At 35.0% G+C, this 22,440-nt stretch overlaps 1 protein-coding gene across 1 annotated transcript in view; it reads left to right on the top strand.

The window, feature by feature from the left end:
- The window catches only part of OMA1 (OMA1 zinc metallopeptidase), a 60,320-nt gene that overhangs the window by 8,621 nt on the left and 29,259 nt on the right, over nucleotides 1-22,440 (top strand). Inside the window, exon 6 of the mRNA XM_008071971.1 lies at nucleotides 2,468-2,542. Coding sequence (XP_008070162.1) covers nucleotides 2,468-2,542 — 75 coding nt within the window. The remainder of the gene's footprint in view (nucleotides 1-2,467; nucleotides 2,543-22,440) is intronic.

The raw sequence follows: 22,440 nt of genomic DNA, 5'->3' as shown, positions 1-22,440 counted from the left end.
GTTGTTGCATTGTTACTTTTTTATTGCTCTTTTCCATATATTTTTGATCCAAGGTCAGTTGCAGATCTACAGACACAGAGGGCCTACAGCTTTTGCATTTTGATGGGGCACTGCTGCAACTTCTAAAATTTAATGGACACGGGGTTGGCTGAAGCTGCTTCACCACCCTCCCTTTGTCCTCACTCCCAGTTAAACTAACGTTGCTTGGAGAACAGTGAAGGACAGTCTTACTAGGTGTTTGTTAGCTTTTGGTTTCAGTGCTTATATATAATAATCATCTCAAATATTTATGGAGTCCCTCATTTTGTTCAGAACACTGCACTACTGAAAGTAGGTCTTGCAGTCTTCATTAACTGCTTTGTAGCTGTGATTAATTATTTTATTTTACATCTTTCTTCAAATATTTCGTCTTGTCCTTGGAAGTTTGGTTGTTTAGGAACAATCTGTTATTTGTTTATTTAATAACTTGTGGAACACCCATCAGAGTGCCATCTGGGTACTGTTTAAATATAATGTGCAAAATTCTTTGAGACAAATTACTTTTGAGATTGTGTAACTAAGTCTGTTATTCAGCATTACCATATCATTTGGCTTCATTTATATTGAAATAAAGGTTCTTAAAGAGAAAGCAAAAGAATGGTTACTGCTTAGGTTATGGGACCTCATATTTTGTTTCTGTAAGTGACCTGCTGGGAAGTTAAGGAGTTAATGTAGTTATTTTCCCCATCTATCTGTAGATTGCTTTTTCTGTATTGGTGTTAGTAGATTTGGTCATAAGAAAAATAACTTTGTAGCTGTTTCTCCCTTGAAATACTTGATTAAATCCTACCACATCAGTGTAGTTCTTGAATGTAATAATTAAACTAAAAATAAAGTGGGGATGGCTTCTGTTTGAATTCTTTTTCCCTAGATCAAGGCCTCTTAGAAGTTTGGTGACAAAGAGATGTTTTTCTCCAGAAAGCCCTGCTCGCTGTGATTGGAGAGCAAAGGGGAATGTTGATAGCAAAGTCATTAGGGAATGGAAATTACTGAGGTTCATTTACCATTCCTTCATTTGTTGTGAGGACTGAATGATAATTTAAGGCAGGATTTCTCAATCTCAGCACTACTGGCATTTTGGACTTGATAATTCTTTCTTGTGGGGAATTGTCCTGTGTCTTGCAGGATATTTAGTAGCAAGTCTGGCCTCTGTCCCCTAGATGCCAGTAGCTCTCTTTTCCCCTAGTTGTGATAATAAAAAATATCCCCAAATATTTATAAATGTTCCCAAGGGACAAAAATCACACCAGGTGAGAATCATTGATTTAAAGCATTTAGTACAGTACCTGGCACAGAGTAAGAACTCAATAAATATGAGCCATTATTTTTATTTGTTCATTGAATCCTCTCTGCATCTCTAGGCAGTTGACACTATTACTAGTTCCATTTTATATATGATGCTACTGGGCTTTTAGGGGTTAAACAATTAGCCCAAAGTTAACAGCTCGTAAGTCAGTATTTGGACTTGAACTTAAGTTTCTTTCCTTTTAAAGCCAAATTTTTTATTAGTACTCTATCATTAAACTTGATGGAAACATGTAACCTGCTCATGGAGAGTGAAGATACTGTATGACATAATTCATTAACCTAAAACAGATGTGGTTGAGGAGAAAGAAAGTCATATCTGCTGGTCACATACTGTGGATCAGATTGATTACACTATTTCTAGCCATCATAGCCATGCAGCTACCTGTGAAAGATTGCTTCCCCAATTAATGGCTCTTTTCTCAAAAGTCCTGCCTATTGATCCATCTCCTACAAAGTTTTAGTACTTACTGAAAATTAGAATTTAACTGGATAGCATTCACATAAATGTAAGTAATTAGGAAAATTAAAGTTACGCTATCTATTTGTATTTTTTTTAATGAAGTCAGAAGAAAATTTCATTTTCCCAACTAGTTAATACTTAGAAAAGAAAAAGGAAATTAAGATAATTTATCCAAGAAAGAATGTTCTGCTATATGGTTAATTTTCTTACTGAAATAAATCCTCTAGTAGTGTCATTGGCTGTTATATACCTATGTTTTCTCAATTTTCTTTTAAAACTGCAAGGTCAAAATCTTCCTTGACCATATTAAAAGCCTGCAATAATAAGCTTTCTTTGGCAATCCTCTACTCAGTAGGTGGGGATTATAATTGGAAAAATAGAAGTAAGCAATTTATGATATTACAGACTGTCTGGAAATTTGTAGGTGTGACTTTTTTTTTTATTCTTTCCATGTTTTTAAAGTATCAATTTCTAATGGAGGAAATAAAGGCTGTATTTATGTTTTATACCACCAGAGTTCTTTTAATGTTAATAGGGAGAACACAGGAATTTTATCCTAGATACTCTATGAAATCACTTTAAAAAAAGTGATTTTTTGCTACTCCTTTTGTCATGAAATAAATTGCCTTAATGAAGCTTTTCTATTCTATTTCTTCTTAGTATATGTTTAATAGACCATACAGTAGGACATTGGAGGCTGAGGCTGACAAAATTGGACTACAGTTTGCTGCAAAGGTAAAGTGTTAAGAATACAGTGTCCTTCACATAGTAAAAGATAAATGTGTGTTGCCTTAATGATGTTTGGCATGAGCAGAGAGTTAAAGTTGGACTGTGTTAACCCTTTTATGCAATTTCTATTAATCTGTAGAAATGTGAAGATTATGGACCTTGAAAGAATGTATAACTAAAGATACTCAGTTTCCTTCTGTTATGAGTCTGTATTGTGCCTTAGACAGAATACATAAGATTATAGTAACAATCAGCTTATATCTTAAAAGTCAGTCCTTTATTGGAAATAACTTTTTTGCATGTATACAATTTTTGATTCCAGACATGAAATATATAAATTGAAATTTAAAAACACTTGGGTATGTAATGTGTCATCCTCCCTGGTTTTTGAAAATTTGTGCCCTCTGGAAAGCTAATGCTATCTTTATTGTATTTCATTCCCTTGTTTCTCTGATCTGAGGAGACTTTGAGTAAATAAAATGATGTGTAGCTGTTTTCCCCTACTTAGAGTCAGGTCACTCCTATTGTAGCTATAATCGTGCTGAGCAAACTGAGTTCTGTTTATGTAAACAGTAGAATAACAGGCATTTTGGTTATTTTGTTGCAGCAGGTGGCTTTTTTTTTTTTTTGCTAGCTATAGAGACCATATCTGGGTTTTTACTTTTATTTAGGTTGGCTTTGTTTCTGTTTACTTAACAGGGCACCTAGCAACTATTTTTAATCTCTTGTGATAACTGAGTGCTGTTAGTAGGATTTAGGATAAGAAATAAAACTGCATTTTTAAAAATGAGTGAAGACATTACAACTTTACGTATTAAATTCAAATTTTATTTACTCCTTTGTTGAGTTTTTGGTAGTTATTAAAAAATCATTATTTGAATCTCTCATTATAAGTTTTATGGATTTAATTTCATAAATCATGAAATTATTTTTTTGCAAAAGCTGTTCTTTGACTGTTAAATAAGTATGATTAAGTGAATTATCAGACTATATACATTAATAAGTTCCCAAATAAGGTGCCACAGATTGACTGTGTCAAACATTTTCTAATTTTAATGTACTGAAGTCTGTACTGTAAATTTTCCCTTTGTGTTAAGTGTGTTCTATGTTCTGGTTAAGAAATCTTTGTGTATCTTAATAAATTATTCCTGCTTTTTTCCAAGAAACATTATTGTTTCACTATTTTTTTACATATATATTTTGAGGAAGAGGTCAACATAATTATTTTCCAAATGGATAGCTAATATACTCAGTGCTGTTTATTGAAAAAAGCCATCTTTTCTTCACCACCATTAGTGTCTTCTTTGGTGTAAAGATAGGAGTACATAGAGCGTCTGTTTCTGGACTCACTGTTCTATTTCATTCACCTATTATTTATCTTTCAGCCAATATCACGACTGTAGCTTTGTAATAAGTGTTGATATCTGATAGCTTCTGTCCCCCGATGTTGTTTTTCTACAAAATTGACTTGACTATTCTTTAACCTTTGCATTTCCATATAAATTTTAGAACCAACTTGTTAAATTATACACCCATACAAAAGCATACCTGGGATTTTGATTGGAATTACATTACATTTATACATCAATTTGGGTACAGTTGACCAGTGTCTACAGCATAGATTCTTTCCACCTATGAATATGATGTATTATTTGTCCATTTAGATATTCAAATTTTCTCAATAATGTTTTGAAATTTTTTTGTATGTAGGAGTTATACATCTTTTGTTAGATTTATTGCTAAGTGCTTGATGTTTTTGATGTTATGGTAATGTCATTTTTAAAATGAATTGCTTGTATATAGAAATACAATTGATTTTAATAACTGACTTTCTATCTAGCAGGTTTTATTTTTTTCCTTAGCAATCTATATATAATTGACTCTTGAACAACATGGGCTTGAACTGTATGGATCCACTTATACTTTTTAAAAATAAATACTTTGTATAATTTTTTGGAGATTTGCAAAAATTTGAAAAACTCACAGGTGAACTGTGTAGCCTAGAAATATTTTTGGAAAATGAAGAAAAAGTTAGGTATATCGTGAATGCATAAAATATATTTAGATAGTAGTCTGTTTTATAATTTACTACCATAAAATATACACAGGTCTTTTATTAAAAAATTTATCAAAACTTATATGCAGTTTATACATGATACCATTTGCAGTTCAGAGAAATGTAAACAAATGTAAAGATGCAGTATTAAATTATAACTGTATAAAATTAACTGTAGTAATTTTACAGTTAATACATTGTACTGCTGTAATTATTTTGTAGTCATCTCACGTTGTTATTGTGGTGAACTGAAGTGTTGCAAGTATTGGCTTAAAATGTCATGTAACGCTAATCTCCAAGTGAGCAATTTTTCTCTCCAGTATCTCAGTAAAAGTGGTCTCCTGCAGTTCCCCGTATTTTTCATTGTGTTTAGTGCAATGCTGTATACCTTGAATAAAACAATGGGACCTATATGACATGCCACTAGTGGTGCTGAAAGTACTTCTAAGAGGCAGAGAAAAGTCATGGCATTACAGGAAAAAGTTGGATTGCTTGATATGTGCTGTAGGTTGAGTTCTGCAGCTGTGCTTGCCTGCCATTTCAAGATAGATGAATTCTACATAAGGGTCATAGAAAAAGAGAAACAAAACTTGTTAAGTCATAAGCTGCAGCTATCACACCCTAAATAATAAATTCTTGATGGAGAAAATTGTGTCCAGATGTTGTGTGTGACTTCACAGGATTTTACAGCAGAGCCAATCAAGGAAATCGTGAAAGAGGTTGTGAGGAGTGAAAGGTTTCAAGATACGAATCTTGGAGAAATCCAAGAGCTAATCGACACTACACCAGAGGAATTAACAGAAGACACGGAGGAGATGACTGCTTCCAAAACTGCCCAATGAAGAAGATGTAGAAGTAGTAGTTCCGGAAAACAAATTAACATCAGACAATCTGGCAGAATGTGTTGCAGTTATTCAAGACTGCTTTTGACTTATTTTACAACATAAATTATATAATTCCATAAAGCTACACCACGTATGCCTGTTCCTCCTGCCTTCCCTTCCACCTCTTCAGCCTCTGCCCCTCCTGAGACAGCAAGACTAACCTCTCCTCTTCTTCCTCCACCTCAGCCTATTCGATGTCTCTTTCTTATGATTTTCTCAATAACATCATCTTTTCTCTAGCTTACTTTATTATAAAGAATACAGTATATAATACATATATAAAATATGTTAGTCAACTGTTTATGTTATCAGCAAGGTCAACAGTGGGCTATTAGTAGTTATGTTTTTATCCAATTTATGTGTGGGAGGGTCAGCGTCCCTAACCTCTGTGTTGTTCAAGGGTCAATTGCACTTTCTTTTTTGTCTTATTGCAATAGTCAGAAACTTTAGTACTAATTTGGTGAGCAATTTTATTTCTTCCTGATCTTAGAGGTAAGAAAGCATCGAGCATTTTACCGTTAATTATGATGTTTGTTGTAAGCTTTTTATAGATACATTTTCTCAGATAAAAGAGTTTCCCTTCTGTTTCTAACATCCAAAGATATTTTTAAAAATTATGCATGAGTATTAAATTTTATCAAATACGTTTTCTGCATTTTTGAGATGATTATATGATTTTTCATCTATAATCTGCTAATGTGGCAGATTACATTAATTTTCTTGTTAAGTTATATTTCATGAGAAATAAACCCAATTTTATTAATTATATAATCCTTTAATATATTGCTAGAATTGGTTTAATGTTCAATTTAGAATGTTTATGTTCACAGGAGATAGTGGCCTGGAATTTACTTTTCTTGTAATGTCTTGTCAAGTTTTGGTATCAAACTTATGCTATTCTCATGAAATGATTTGCGAAATGTTCTTCATTTTCATTTTCTAGAAGAGTTTGTGTAATATTAGCTATATTATTTTTAAATGTTTGAATAATTCCTGGGTAAACCCATCTAAGCCTATAGATTTTTTTGTGAGATTGTCTTTAATTATGGATTCAGTTTCTTTAACAGATACAGAACTATTTAGTTTTTTATATTTCTTGTCAGTTTCTGTAGTTTTGTTTCTCTAGGAATTTTTGTTGAAATTATCAAAATTATTGGCATAAAGCTAGTTTTAATATATTATTATTATTGTTGTTGTTGTTGTTGTTGGTATCTCACTCTATTGCCCAGGTTAGAATGCAGTGGAACACTCACAGCTACCACAGCCTCACCTGCTCAAGTGACTGGAACCACAGATGTGCGCTACCACACCTTACTATTTTTTTTTTTTTTTGAGTTGCCTCGACCTGCTGGGCTCCGGCGATCCTTCCACCTCAGCCTTCCAAGTAGTTGGAACTACAGGCGCGCGCTACCACGCCCAGCTAATTTTTTGATTTATTGTAGAGATGAGGTCTCGCGAAGTTGCCCAGGCGGGTCTCGAAGTCGCAGGCTCAAGCAATCCACTCACCTCAGCCTCCCAAGGCATGGGATTACAGGCTGAGCTACCGAGCCCGGCTCACCCTACTATTTTTTAAATTCATTGTAGAGATAAGGTCTCGCCAAGCTGGCCAGGGTGATCTCAAACCCCTGAGCTCAGACAATCCTCTCACCTCAAAGTACTGGCATTACAGGCACGAGCCACTGTGCCTGGCTTAGTTTAATATACTCTTGTTATATTATATTATATTTATATATACATTATATATTTTAATGTCTGAAGGATCCTGTATCTTTTAAATGTCCCATTTGTTCCTAATATTGGTGGTCTGTGCTTTGTCTTTTTTGTTAGATTTTATCACTTTTTTACTTTTTTTTGAGTTGGAGTCTCACTCTGTCACCCAGGCTGGAGTGTAGTGGCACACTCACGTCTAACCCCGGCTTCAGCCTACTGGGCTCCAGCAATCCTTTCGCCTCAGCCTTCCAAGTAGCCAGGACTACAGGTGCGCGCTATCATGCCTGACTAATTATTTATTTATTTATTTATTGTAGAGATGAGGTCTCGCCAAGCTACCCAGGCTGGTCTCGAACCCTTAGGCTCAAGCAATCCACTTGCCTCGGGCTCCCAAAGTGCGGGGATCACAGGCTGAGCCACCAAGCCTGGCCTTATCACTCTTACTATTCTTTCAGAACCATCTTTTGTGTTTGCTTATTTTTTCTATTACATATTTGTTTTCTATTATGTCAGTTACCATGCTTATCTTTATTATTTTCTTCTGCTTACTTCCTTTGGTTTTCATGTGCTCTTCTTGTTTTTACTGCATTTTTTTTTCTTTGACCATGGGTTATTTAGAAGTACATTGCTTAGTCTTTGGACATATGATGGTTTTATAGTTAGCTTTTTTTTTTTTTAATTTCTATCTTAACAGTGATTCACATCCTTTGAAAACAATTGGATCTTGCTTTATGGCCCAGCATGTGGTCAAGTTTGTTAAAATGAAAGTGGATTCCGCCACTGTGGGTATAGTATTCTGCAGTCAGTTTTGTCTTTTGTTAATTTTGTTGTTTCAGGTTTTCTGTATTCTTGCTGAGTTTTTTCTTTTTGTTTTCCAGTTATCAAAAGAATTTTGTTGGTATTTAATTATAGTTGTAGATTTTTCTTTTTTTCCTTTTAGTTCTATTAACTTTTGCTTTGTATATGTTAAAACTGTCTTTAACATACGTATCTAGGATTGTTAGATCTTCCTGGTGGATTGATCTTTTTATCAATATAAAATCCCTCTTTTCTCTAGTGTAAGACTTCTTGTTTAATACCCGCTTTTACCTTTATTAGTATTGTTATTTTAGCTTTCTTTCGGATAGTACTTGGATGGTGTATCTTTTCCATTCTTTTTTTCCAACCTTTCTGTGTCTTTATGTATATATCTCGTAAGGCATAGCATAGTTGTTTTTATATTTGCTCTTTCTGTGATGTATTTAGTCTGTGTGTTTAATTTTCATTTCTTACTAATGGTGTGGAGCATATTTTCATGTGTGTATTGGCCATTCATTTCTTCCTTTGTGAATTGTCTGTTCAGATATTTTTCCTATTTTTAAATTGGATTGTTTGTCTTCTTATTCTTGAGTTGTAGGAGGGTTTTAAAAGATATATGCTGGATGCAAGTCCTTTGTTAGATACATGGACTGCAAATATTTTTTCACATTCTGTGACTTGCTTTTTAATTTTTTTAATGATACGTTTAGAACAATAGTTTCAAATTTTTATAAAGTCTAATTTTTCTGCTTTGGGTTTAATTTACTTTTTCTAGTTTTCTAAGGTGAGATCATTGGTTTTAGACTTTTTTGTTCTCTAATTTAAGCAGTTAAAACTATACATTTCTTACTCTTCATTACTTTTACTGCATCCAGAGATTTTGATATGTTGTGCTTTCATTTTCATTTAAGTCAAAATGTTTTCCAATTTCTTTTGTGATTTCTTCTTTTATTCATGGGTTGCTCAGAAATTATTGACTTAATATTCACATATTTGAGATTTGTCTAAATGTTTAACAAAGTATCTCTTTGTGTTTTATTTCTAATTTAATTCCTTTGATCAGAGAACATACTCTGTAAGATTTTGATCCTTTAAGACCTACTTACCCTTGATATATGATGCAACATTTGTCCTGTCTTAGTGAATGCTCCATTACTTTAAAAAGTGTATATTCTGTAGTTATTGAGTGTATTAGGTTAAGGTGGCTTATAGTGTTGTTCAGATCTATATCCTTCTGATTCTTTTCTGCTTGTTACTGAGAGAGGAGTTTGAAATCATTAGCTAAAATTGCAGACTTGTCTGTTTTCCCTCTCAGTTCTGTTAGTTTTTGCTTCATGTATTTTTTAGCTCTGTATTAGGTTCATATATATTTGGGATTACTTTATCCTCTTACTGAATTGACTGGTCATTATGAAGTATCCCTTTTTGTCTCTAGTAATACTCCTTATCTTGAAGTCTATTTTGTTTGACACTAATGTAGCCACTCCAGCTACATGATGGTACTTGGTATATCTTGGTATATCTTTTCCTACCCATTTGTTTCCAAGCTATTTGAGTTTTTGTATTTAAAGTATATCTCTTATAGACAGCACGTACTAGATTCTTGCTTTTTATTCAGTCTGACAATCTCTGCCTTTAACTTGAAGTGCACATAGCTCACTCATATTTAATGTGATTATTGAAATATTTTTTTTTTAATTTGTGTTTACCTCATAGTAAAGTCAAACATATTGTCTTGTTTTCTTTGACTATTTTATTTACTTTTTGTCAAATTCCTTTTATTATATTTTGGTGGGTAGATTTTTAGATACATATTCTAGGCTCTATACTTGGAAATTCTAAGTCTGTAGATAGATGATGAAACTCTGATCTGAAAGTGTTTCAGAATTGCCAAGTGACTCTAATACCCAGGCAGATTTGGAAATTATGACTTTGAGTGATAAAATGCCAGTTTTGTGTTTTCGGGTGACTTGGTAAGATCAATTTTCTATTTTATTTAAAAATGAATTTAGAGAAATTAGTTAAAGCGCATTAAAATGAGTTGCATGTTATAATCAAAGAAGTACTAACTTAGAATGTATATATTTAGAGAGATAAAACTAATTTCATTTTCTAAAGTATACTAAATATTGCTGTGTTATATACTAGGTGTCCTTTTGCCAGTTGTGATGATATGGTTTATTTAGTTCAAAGGAGAAAGATTGCTATAGATGTTAAGTTATATACATACACAATGATACAGGTAATATCTTTGTTATGGTACACTTAGGATAGAACAATTCCATCTCTGAAATACATGTCCTTATTTCCTGTCAAAAAAGAAAAACAGGCCAGACTCGGTGGCTCAGCCTGTAATCCCAGCACTTTGGGAGACTGAGGCGAGTGGATTGCCTGAGCCCGCAGGTTTGAGACCAGCCTGGGCAACTTGGCAAGACTCATCTCTACAATAAATCAAAAATTAGTTGGGCGTGGTAACGCATGCCTATAGTTCCGGCTACTTGGAAGGCTTAGGTGGAAGGATCGCTAGAGCCCAGCAGGTCAACGCTGGGATGGCTGTGAGTGTGCCACTGCACTCCAGTCTGGGCAACAGAGTGAGACTCCAACTCAAAAAAAAAAAAGAAAAACACTATAAAAGCACAAAATATTATATTTATGCTACCATTCTATAACAACACCATTATCTGCCATTTAATACTTATTATATGCCAGTGTTATTATATGCTTAGTGTTATTATATGCTTAGTGTTATTATATGCTTAGTGTTTCGTATGCTCTGCCTAATCTAATCAGTTTAATAGTAATCCCATGGTTATTATTATGATCATTACCTCAGTTTTACGGATAAAAATATTGAAACCCAGATAGTTTAAGTAACTTTCTTGTTCACAGGTACAAATAGTAAAACTGATTAAACCTGAGTGTGTATGATTTCAAAGTCCAGGCTCCAGTCTGGTTTCTTCCTCATCCCTCTACCACAATTACGTTTCCCCAGATGATCTTGTCTGCTTCTGTGTTGACATATCCCATGCGTGCTTTTCTAGCTCTGTCTTGTTATACTTTTTTGTAGCATTAGTCATACTCTTCTTTAAGAACTATTTATATATTTGTGTGTGAAGCCACACGTTTCATTGTAGTGTAGAAAGTCTTGTAGTATTACAAGCTCATCACAATAAAATAATGTCCCTCTTTGCCCTGCTTTACAACTCAAAGGTAATCGCCTTAAATTTTTTTGCTGTTTACTTCCATATGTCTATGTAATATGTATATTTTGTAATTTCTTGATTCATTAGGTTTCAACATTATCTATTGATTTCTTTTCATGGCAGCTTTAGTCTTTTATAATCTGAAAAATGATTTTATGTGCTTATTTGCCACCTACATTCCTCCTTGGTTAAGTATCTGTTAAAGTCTTTCGCCATATTTTAATTGGATTGGTTGTTGTCTTACCACTACATCTTACTAGATGTCCTTTACATATTCTGCATACAGTCATTTGTTGGATATTTGATTTGAAAATAATTTTTCCCCATGTGTGGTTTTCCTTTTTGTTTCTCTTAACAGATCTTTTTGCACAGCAAACATTTTTAATTTCTATGAAGTCGAGTTTAAGGAACCTCGAAGGAGCCTCTAAACTGACTTCTGAGGCTTTGCTTCCTTCTGATGCCTTATTCCACATATTATTTACCTATGCAATCCTAAACTCCTGCCTCTTAACTCCTTGGCTCAGCCAGACTTGCCGTGTTCTGCTTAGGTACTCCTTCACTGTGTTGTGCTTTGCCAGAGAGAGTACTAGCTGTATGATCATGATCAAGGTATTTATTCTGTATGTACCTCAGCTTTTCTCGTCTGTAGGATAGGAGCAGTAATCGGATTCATCTCATAGAGTTAATACAATTAAAGTACTTAGAGCTCCAGTCTCTTAATCGTTTATCTTCAAATAGCTATCTGCTATTTCTTCTTTATTTCACACATAGGGTATCTCAAACCCAGAATATTCAATATTAAGTCCATGATTTCCCCCCACACCTTTTCCTCTTCTTGCCTTCTTTATCCCAATACATACAACACCCTATATTCAGTTGCTTTTGGCATAAACCTGGAGTCCTTAGTCCTTCCCTCTTATTTACATCTAATTTTTCAACAAGTCCTGGCAATTCATTTTATAAAATGTATCTCAATATTTTTCCACCTTTACTCCTATCATCTTTTTACTCGAACTTCTGCACCAGCCTCATTATAGCTTTCACTGACTGTAGTCATATTCCCTTCCATTCCATCCCACTCTGCCACAAATAAGAGGCAGGTCTTAATAAACCAGGATATTCACTTTCTCAAAATAAGACTTCAGTGGACATTGTCCAGCATTTGTCTCTAGACTTTCCAGTTTCTGAACTGACCAATTCCCACTTTTGATTGACACTTTAATATATATGTGTTAATACAATCAAAATATACTTAGAGCAACAGACCATGGTGCTAACTCTTCTCTGATCTGTCATATTGGTTTTTGTTAATTAATTGAATATAATTAATTGCCAGGTTAACTAACCTTCATGGACGTTAGAATTTAAGTAAGCGACAGAAACATTCAATAAATAATTTTAACAAGGATTAAAGTATTCTGATAGGGCTATACAGGAGACATTTCTTTTCCTTTTTTTTTTTTAGGGAAATCGAGGCTAAAAAGAATTTTTTAAAAAAAATTTATTTATTATAAAGATGTGGGGTACAATTGAGAGTTAGGTATACAAACATTGATCATGCAGGTACCTTTGTTGATGAGGTATGCCCCTCCCTCCCCTAGCAGCTTTCCTCAACTGCCAGTCCAGTCCCCCCCCGACAGTTTTCCACTACTGCCAGTCACTTTCTTATAGCATTATAATTGTTCAAGGTCACCTTATGAATGAGAACATATGGAACTTAGTTCTTTGTTTCTGTGATAAATCACTGAGTATGATCGACTCCAAATCCATCCAGGTTGCTGCAAAGTCCATATATTTGTCATTCTGTATGGCTGCATAATATTCCATTGTGTATCTGTACCACCTTTTTTTTTTTTTTATCCAGTCTAGCTTTGATGGGCAACACGGTTGGTTCATACAGGAGACATTTCATTCAATGAGAGAAGATAGCAGAGAGATGTAACTTTGTCTAGGCATCGGGAAAACTTGGTTTAGAGATTAGACCAAGAAAGAAATATTTAAAGTGGAGATCTGAAAGGTAAATCATAATTATCCTGGTGAAGATGTTGTTGGGGGGAGTGTTTGGCATGGTGCACAGCATATTCAAAGGCAAGAGAAACAATGGCCTGTTCTAGGAGTTGAAAATTCACTATAGCTAAAATGTAAGCAGAGTTCAAGAGCACCAATGGTAAGAGATAAAACTGAGGTAGGGAGCGACTTTTTTGTTGGCAAGTTTAAGGATTTTATACCTTATCTGGCATAGGAATTAGGACTTTGGGCTCCACAGCCAGACAGATACGTGCTTGAGGTCTTGACTCCTCCACGTGACTATAGGCAAATCGTTTAACCTCTTCTAGTCTTGTAATCTGAAAAATGGAAATAATGATACTGCCTCCCGTAAAGGGTTATTTTGGGTATACTAAACTTGATTCTTATTTGTGGTTGTGTCCTTTTGACTTCTTGTCATTTAATATTCAAATCATGTTATCTCATTCGTGACTGCAGAGGTGAGTTTATGTCATTCCAAATTCTGTTCCTGGTTGCCGCTGACATGAATTTACATCTTTACAAATTCTACTTCTAAATGCTGCAATGTTGTAATATTTATATGTTATTATATTTTGCTTGAAAATGAATAGTCAGGTAAGGAGAGAGAAAGTTAATTGAGATAATTATCTGATATCAACTGTGCAATGTTGTTATTGATTTATGTAGTTGGTAAAAATTGCAAGTTGGTCATTATTTTGCTGTGATTAGTATTGTATAGTTGCATTTTGATATTTCAGGACTTTCATACTTCAGTGTTAAAAGTAATTTACCATAATTATGGAAAATGAAATATATGCTGATGAGACTTTCGAGGTCGTAGGTGAATCCAGTGAACAGTGATAGTGATAGTGAGACAGATAGTGATGTAATAATGCAATGTAAATAAAGAAATATAACGCAGATAATATATGACAATGATTCTAGTACTGGTGAGAACGAATCAGACATTGAGTGGATAAAATATCCAACAAGAAATTTAGAAGTGTTTATTGGTAATCCAGGTATCAAGGTATTTCCAAATGATCCTCAAAGTATAAGTGAAGTTGTCACACTACTTACTGGAAATGATTTTATAGAAATGATTGCAACTGAAACTAGCAGGTGTTATGATTAGATAGATGCACCATAGATATAAATGTCCAGAGAAATTTAAAAAGTGGAGCAATGCTACAGTGTCCGAAATGAAAAAAATTCTAGCATTAAGTATTTTGATGGGACAGTGAAGAAAACCACAATACATGATTGTTGGTCAATACATCCATCAATTGGACGCCTTTCTTTTAAAAAATAATGACAAGAGGCAAGTGCCCTCCCACTGTGGGAGCTTTTCTGTCTTCTCAATAAATCCTGCTTTCAAAAGTAATAATAATAATAATGACACAAAATAGATTCCTACAAATTTTGCAGTTTTTGCATTTTTCCAGTAGTGCGGAAATACAGTCAAATCCAAGCGGATTATGCAAAATTTAACCCATAATAAATTATGTTTTAAATAAGTTCAACACTGTGTACAAACCTGAACAAGAACTTTCCTTGGATGAATCCATGATACTTCATCCTGGAAGACTTTTCGGGTTTAGAATCTGGATATAGATACGAAGTGTGGAATGCTACTCAGAGTGGTGTCTGAGGCCAATACTGGATATGTCTGCCGCTTTCAGCTGTATTTTGAAAAAGGTGACAATTTAGAAAAGACCATTTCACTTCTGTTTAATGACAGATGCTTGAGGCAACCGGCTTCAGATTTTTAAAAAATTTTCATCCACTCTCAGTAATCAGGAAAGTGAAAAGTTTGCTGGTCGAAAACATATTGAATGTAATCCTCCTTTTTTTTCATTCTCTCCTTCGTAAGCAACCTTCTGATCATAGCCTGACTTCTGTAGCATGCCTAAAAGGGAAAGCATGTGCTGACCCAAGGACACAGAAGCCTGTGCTCTTGCGGGTTTGGACTGCTGTAGTTGTCTCTGCAAATTAATAAGTTGGCATTCTGATTTTATGTCAATCTTGTGAACTTGGTTAATGTAACTATATCTGAGAGATGGATCTCTTGGTCATGTGCCTGTCCCATTGGATTTATGAGCTTTCAAGGCTGAGGACCAAACAGAATATGGAAAATGAACTAAAATATAGTTACTCATGAGGCCTGTTTCTAAACAGGGATCTCTCTGCTTTTGCTCAGCTATTGGCTATTAGTGAGTTTATTTTGCATATTTACATGTTTATAGGAGTTGCTTTGACTTTTCATTTTGAAGGCACTTAATTTATTATAAATTGTCATAATGATTAACATAAAGTTAGTAATAGTGGGACTGAGGTGTGAATTAAACATAGAATAGCAAGCTGTCCAGTTATCAGTTGACAAAAAGGTGTCGTGTTAAGTATTTGATTTTGTTGGGCGTGCATATTCATTTGTCACTAAAAAGAGATTTTGACACTTTGTAGTCATTTTCAGGAATGGCCTTTAAAGAAAAAAAATCACAAGCAACTAAACCATTTGTTTTTTATTTTAGAGTATCTGTTTCTTAAATGTGAAAAGGAAAACAACTTGGTGAGACCTCATCTCTACAATAAATTTTTAAAAAATGAGCCGGGCGTGGTAGCGCGCGCCTGTAGTTCCGGCTACTTGGAAGGCTGAGGTGGAAAGATCGCCAGAGCCCAGCAGGTTGAGGGTGCGGTGGCCGGGAGCGGCCACTGCACTCCAGTCTGGACGACGGAGTGAGACTCCAACTCAAAAAACAAAACAAAACAAAAAAACCCCAATTTTCTTTTAGTGGTTCTAAACTAAGGGCAGCCTCCTAGGGAGGCATTGTATACGATTGTTTCTGATTGTCGCGGTGATTGGGGAGGTGGGGGAGTTATTGGTATCTAACAGGCAGAGACCAGGGATGATAACTATCCCATAGTGACTTGGAGAGCCCTTATAGGAAGTAATGTCCATTCCTGAAGCCTGTGAATGCCCCTTCTTGGAAACACTGCCTGCTGCTTTTAAGTAATGGGAAATAACTGTACCAATAGCACCATCTAGTGAGGGAATTAGGTAATAAGCAAAATCTACTTTCATCACAGTAATGAGAAAATTTAAAATTCTAAACTTTATGTAAAACAGTAGCGTGCAGAATCATAGACTTTTGGAGCAGGCAGGACAGTTGGAGATAATTTAATACACCTCATTTCACAGATAAGAAAACTAGAGTCCAAAGATGTGAAATGATTTGTCCATAACCTATGCCTAGTAGGATGACCCCTGGTTCTTGTTTTTCAGATTAGTATTGTTGAGCCTTCATCACAGCAAACTGACTGTCTTTGTGGTTTATTTGGGTTACTGTCTTAGGTTCTTTTCTTAATGATTCATTCATGAAAGAAAAAACAGTAAATAAGGGAACATCTCCTTTTAATAGGTATGTTATAAAGTAACTTTCAGAACATTATGTCTCATATCATACTTTGAACCGAATTTTATCATTCAGAAAAATGAGGCAAGATTTTGTGCATTTCTTAGTTGCTATGATTTGAGCTCTGATTGTTGCGTCTCATGATAAAACTTTACCTAAGATAGAGAAAAAAATATAAGCCTGAAAATGTATTCAAAACTTAATTCATTGTATTGATTGATAAGCTGAAATGCTGACAATCAAAAGATGGAAAAAACGTAGCCAAAAATCTTTAAAATTAAATGAGCCACAAAATAACGTGCCTTCTATTTCTCCTCTGTGTTGGGGCACATATTTTTGATAAATCATGTTTTTTGTTTTTGTTTTTTAGTGAGAGGGATTGGCAAATACTGAGATTGACTTAGCTGAAGCTATCTCAAGACTACATTGGAAAAGAGCAATTTTAAATTATTGACTAGAAAAAGATGGTTTAGAAAAAGAGTGGGTTACAAAATAAAATGAGTTGTAGCAAGTGATGCTGTCAGCAGTATCGAAAATGATGAAGCTATGTAAGTGCGTGAGACTGAAATGAGCCAGTTTCTGGTAGATGATGATGACGGTAGTGTAAAATAATAAATAACATTTTTAATGTGCCAGGCTCTGTTCTGAGTGTATTACATGGGTTCATTCTTTTAATCTTTATAACAACCCTGTGAAGTATAGGTAAAACTGAGGGATAGAGAAGTTAAGTACAGATAGTTTCTCCTCTCCTAAGGTAAAGGTACATTCATTTCTGAAATGGTGCTTTCTCTGTTATTTTCACCTGCTGAAAACAATTTTGGTCATCTGCAGTATTGCCCCTAAAATAATGACCATTTTTATATCGGTTTTTGTCCCTTTAAATCTTATCTTCTAATAGCCTCTGTATTTTTCTAGCTCTAGAGCATAACTACCTGTATGCCACAGTCCTTCGAAGTATTGTCTCCAATGGTTATTTTACCTATCACATGTCTATGTGGAATACAGGACCACAATGACTGGGACAAATGTGTGGTGTTAATGGCATTCTAAAAAAAAGATTCAGATTTGTTCAATGTCAGGACTTATCTCTTGAAAAGGGTGATGGCTGACGGGAGTTTTGTTGGAGAGCCTAATAAATACAAACAGCAACATTCAGAGACACTTTTCATCTTTGTTTTCTAATGAATATTTTGGCTCTAGGCCAGGATGTCAGTAGGCTTCCACTTGGTCTAGATCTCTATACATTTTTCTCTAGTATTGTTTTCTCATTGGGAAATGACAAAATTATAAGAACAGTTCTTATACTACTACTTCTTATATGCCCTTTATGAATATCATATTCCACTTAGTTTTTAACTCAATAATAGTGAATCTTTGTTATTTACTATATCCCCTAATGCATATTCATCCACATTCATATCATAGTCTTGATTATACTAGAGCTTTCTTTACTTGTAAATTTGTGACATCGTCACTTATGACCACACATAGCATCTTGCAATTACCACAGGCCTGGTTGCTTACCAGGGGAAAAGAAGAGTAGAAAGTGTAGGAAGACCCTATATTCTGGGTCCTGGGCTGGTTGTTTTTGCTTGTCACATATTATCTTGATGATCCACGGCTTTAATTTCAGGGTTTTTTTAAAATTTTATTTATTTATTTATTTATTTTTGAGTTGGAGTCTCACTCTGTCACCCAGACTGGAGTGCAGTGGCTGCTCTTGGCCACTGCAGCCTCGACCTGCTGGGCTCCGGTGATCCTTCCGCCTCAGCCTTCCAAGTAGCCGGAATTACAGGCATGCGCTACCACGCCCGGCTGATTTTTTTATTTATTGTAGAGATGAGGTCTCGCTTCCCAGGTGGGTCTTGAACCCGCGGGCTCAGGCAATCCACTCACCTCAGCCTCCCAAAGGCGCGGGATTACAGGCTGAGCCACTGAGCCCGGCTTAATTTCAGTTTTAAAGATGAATACGAGACTCCTGGAGACTGAATTATTGACCCAGAGGCACAAGCTCTGGCACCAGACTACTTGGGTTCAAGTTATGGCTCTGTCACTAGTAGTCTAGCTATGTGCGCTTCATCAAGTTACTTAGTCACTGTGAACCTTGGTTTCCTCATATAATCTATAAAATGAGGGTAATAACTGTATTTAACTCATATGGTTATTATGATAATTAAATGGGTTAATATACTGAGTTAACGTTTAGAATACACTTACAACAGTGTCTGACATGTGATGTCCTATGAGTGATTATTCAATAAAATAAATGACCGGTATTTGGTACCCAGATATTTCTTGTTCTAAAACCTGTAGTCTTTCAATTATCTTAGTTTACTGCTTCAAAAAGTATTCTAGGAACAATGTATTTTACTAACACATACTTTCTTAAGTTTCTCTGGTCAGCTATGGCCATTATTAGTTCTCTTTTGGTAAGGAAAGGTTATCTAGAGCAGGGGTCCTCAACCCCTGGGCCATGGATTGGGGTCTGTGGCCTGTTAGGAACCGTGCTGCACAGCAGGAGGTGAGCAGCGGCCAAGCGAGCCAGCAAGGCTTCATCTGTATTTACAAATGCCTCCAATCACTGGCATTACCACCTGAGCCCCACCTACTGTCAGATCAGCAGCAGCATTAGGTTCTCATAGGAGCACAAACCCTATTGTGAACTGTGCATGTGAGGGATTTAGATTGTGTGCTCCTTGTGAGAATCTAATGCCTGATAATCTGAAGTGGAGCTGAGGCAGTGATGCTAGCACTAGGGAGTGGCTGCAAATACAGATTAACGTTAGCAGTGGGGTTTGACTGCAGAGAGACTATAATAAATCAATTGCTTGCAGACTCATATCAAAACCCTATTAGTGAGTGGCACATGAGTTTATGTACTTCAGTTATACAGCTGCATCTGGTGACAGACTTTAAGATAGAATCCAACACTTATTTTAGTCTGTGCATGGTCCACCCATTATTTTATTTACCACTTCTATCCGTGCCTCTTTTTTTAATGAGTTGTATAATATATTTCATTATATATTGCAGTGTAATAATAGAAATAAAGTACACAATAAATGTTATACACTTGAATTATCCCAGAACTACTTTCCCCCCTCCCAGTTCATGGAAAACTTGTCTTCCACAAAACCGGTCCCTGATGCCAAAAAGGTTGGGGACTACTGGTCTAGAATCTTATCCTTCCTTTCTTTATGTGCTTCCAGTTGCTTGGTAAGTTCTTTAGCTTGCCATAACTTCTACTGAAGCAAGTGAGTTAGATTTGTGATGAGCTGAATATTTATTTTTAAAGTGTTTTTATTTTGTTTTGTAATTATTGCTTTTCTTCTCTCTCTCTCTCTCTCTCTCTCTCTCTCTCTCTCTCTCTCTCTCTCTTTGGTAAGAACACTAATGTGAGATTCACCCTCTTACAATTTTGTGTGTGCTAACTATAGACACAGTGTTTTAAGCAGATCTCTAGATCTTATTCATTTTGCATCAATGAGTAGCAACTCCCCATTTCCTCCTACTCCCAGGCTCTGGCAAACACTATTCTGTTCTCTGCTTCTATGAGTTTGATTACTTTAGATACATCCGACAAAAACGTGGAATTCTGCAATATTTGTCATTCTGTGATTGGGTTATCTCACTTAGCTAATGTCCTCAAGGCTCATCTATATTGTTGCATATAGCATAATTTTCTTCTTGTTTAAGGCTGAATAATATTTCACTGTATGTTTATACCATATTTTCTTAATTCATTCATTTGTTGATGAAAATTTGTTTCCATATGTTGGCTATTATGAATAATGTTACAGTGAATGTGGGAGTGCAAATCTCTTTGAAATCCTGATTTCAGCTCTTGGATAAATACAATATCCAGAAGTGGGACTGCTAAACCATAATGGTAGTTCTGTTTATAATTTTTTGAGTAATCGTCATACTGTTTGACATGGAGACTGCACCATTTTTTATTCTCACTGATACATCCTTGCCAACACTTACCTTTTTTGTTTCATAATAGCCCTCCTAACAGGTATGAGGTGGTATTTCATTGTGATTTAGATTTTCATTTCTGTGATGATTAGTGGTATTGAACATTTTTTTCAAATACTTGCCTATTTTTGTATGTCTTTTTTGAAGAAATGTCTGTTTGGTTTCTTTGCCCATTTTATTTATTTATTTATTTATTTATTTATTGCTATGGTATGGTAGAAATTCCATATATATACGAGGGGGGACCCCACCCCCAAAAAGAAACAATTCATTTTGGGAGGTTTGGCCCCTTGTAGTACAGGATGCCCCCAGTAGGTAAGTTTTTTAGGAACCCATCAGCTTCAGTGTGCCGGCTAGCGTTGTTGTGAGAGGCTGCGTTCAGCTTCAGTGAATTTTTGAGGGGAGGTTCTTTCAACACGTTTCCTCATTTATGATGAGTGATTTACGAGTACACCTGCCCATGCCACACTGAGTGTTCAGCAGTTTTTGATCTAAAGTGTCATTACCCCTATTCCCCACCCTCTCTATTCATCCGCCCTTGAGTGACTTTTTTTTTGTTTTCCACATGAAATAAGTCCTCAAATGGAAACATTTTACTGATGTGGAAGAGGTGAAACAAAAACAGCAGAAACACTAAATTTAGCATAAAAATTGACACGTTTAAAAACTGTTCAGAGCAGTGGAAAAAGCATCTCAATAGGGGTGTTACATCAAATGGAGACTACGTGGAAGTGCCCAAAGTTCAAACAAGTAAGAATAAAAATACACAGTCTTTTAATAAGTAAATTCTGGGCTTTTGGGGCCCTCCCTCGTATTTTGGGTATTAACAACTTACCAAATATAGGGTATACATGTTTTCTCCCATTCCATAGTTGCCTTTTCACTCTGCTAATTGTTTCCTTTGCTGTGCAGAAGCTTCTTAGTTTGCTGTAGTTCCACTTATCTGTTTTTGCTTTTGTTGCCTGTGCTTTTGGTGTCACATCCAAGAAATCATTGCCAAGATCGGTGTCAAAGCTTTCTTCTGTTTTCTTCTAGGAGTTTTATAGTTTCAGGTTTTGCCTTTTTAAAGTTTTTAATCCACTTTGAGTTGTGGTATAAATGTCCAGTTTTATTCTTTTACATATTGATATTCACTTTTTGTTGACGAGCCTACCCTTTCCCTATTGTGTATTCTTGGTACACTTGTTGAAGATGGTGGGTTTACCTGCGGGGCAGTCTATTATATTTCATTGGTTTAATGGCTGTCTTTATGCTAGTACTTTACTATTTTAGTTTTTGTAGTTTTGTAAATATGTTTTGAAACCCAGAAGTATATTACCTCCAGTGTTGCTCTTTTTCAAGATTGCTTTAGCTATTCTGGTTTAGTTTATAGTTCCCTATGAATTTTAGGAGTGCTTTTTTCCATTTCTGTAAAAAAAAATGTCAATGGAATTTTCATAGAGATCACATTGAATCTGTGGATCATTTTGGGTAGTATGGACATTTTAACAATAGTAATTCTTCCAATTCATGTACATAGGATGTCTTTCTGTATAATTGAGTCATCTTTAATTTTTTAAATCAGTTTTCTATAGTTTTCATTGTACAAGTGTTTCACTCCATAGTTAAGTTTATTTTTTTGACCCCCTTGCAAATGAAATTGTTTTCTTAATTTCTTTTCCTGATAGTTTATTGTTGGTGTATATAATGTAACTGATTTTTATATTCTGATTTTACATAATTCATTTATTCTAGTAGATTTTTTTGTGGAATCTTTAGGGTTTTCTACATATAAGATCATGCCATCTGCATAAAGAAATCATGTTTTAGTATTCTGATGTCTTTTATTTCTTCTTCTTGCCTAATTGCTCTGTCT

This window comes from Carlito syrichta, unplaced genomic scaffold (assembly GCF_000164805.1).
Source record: "Carlito syrichta isolate Samal-C Ts95f unplaced genomic scaffold, Tarsius_syrichta-2.0.1 Scaffold314796, whole genome shotgun sequence".
Lineage (NCBI taxonomy): Eukaryota > Metazoa > Chordata > Mammalia > Primates > Tarsiidae > Carlito > Carlito syrichta.
The sequence above is the reverse complement of the archived record's forward strand: the minus strand, read 5'-3'. Positions and strand labels throughout refer to the sequence as shown.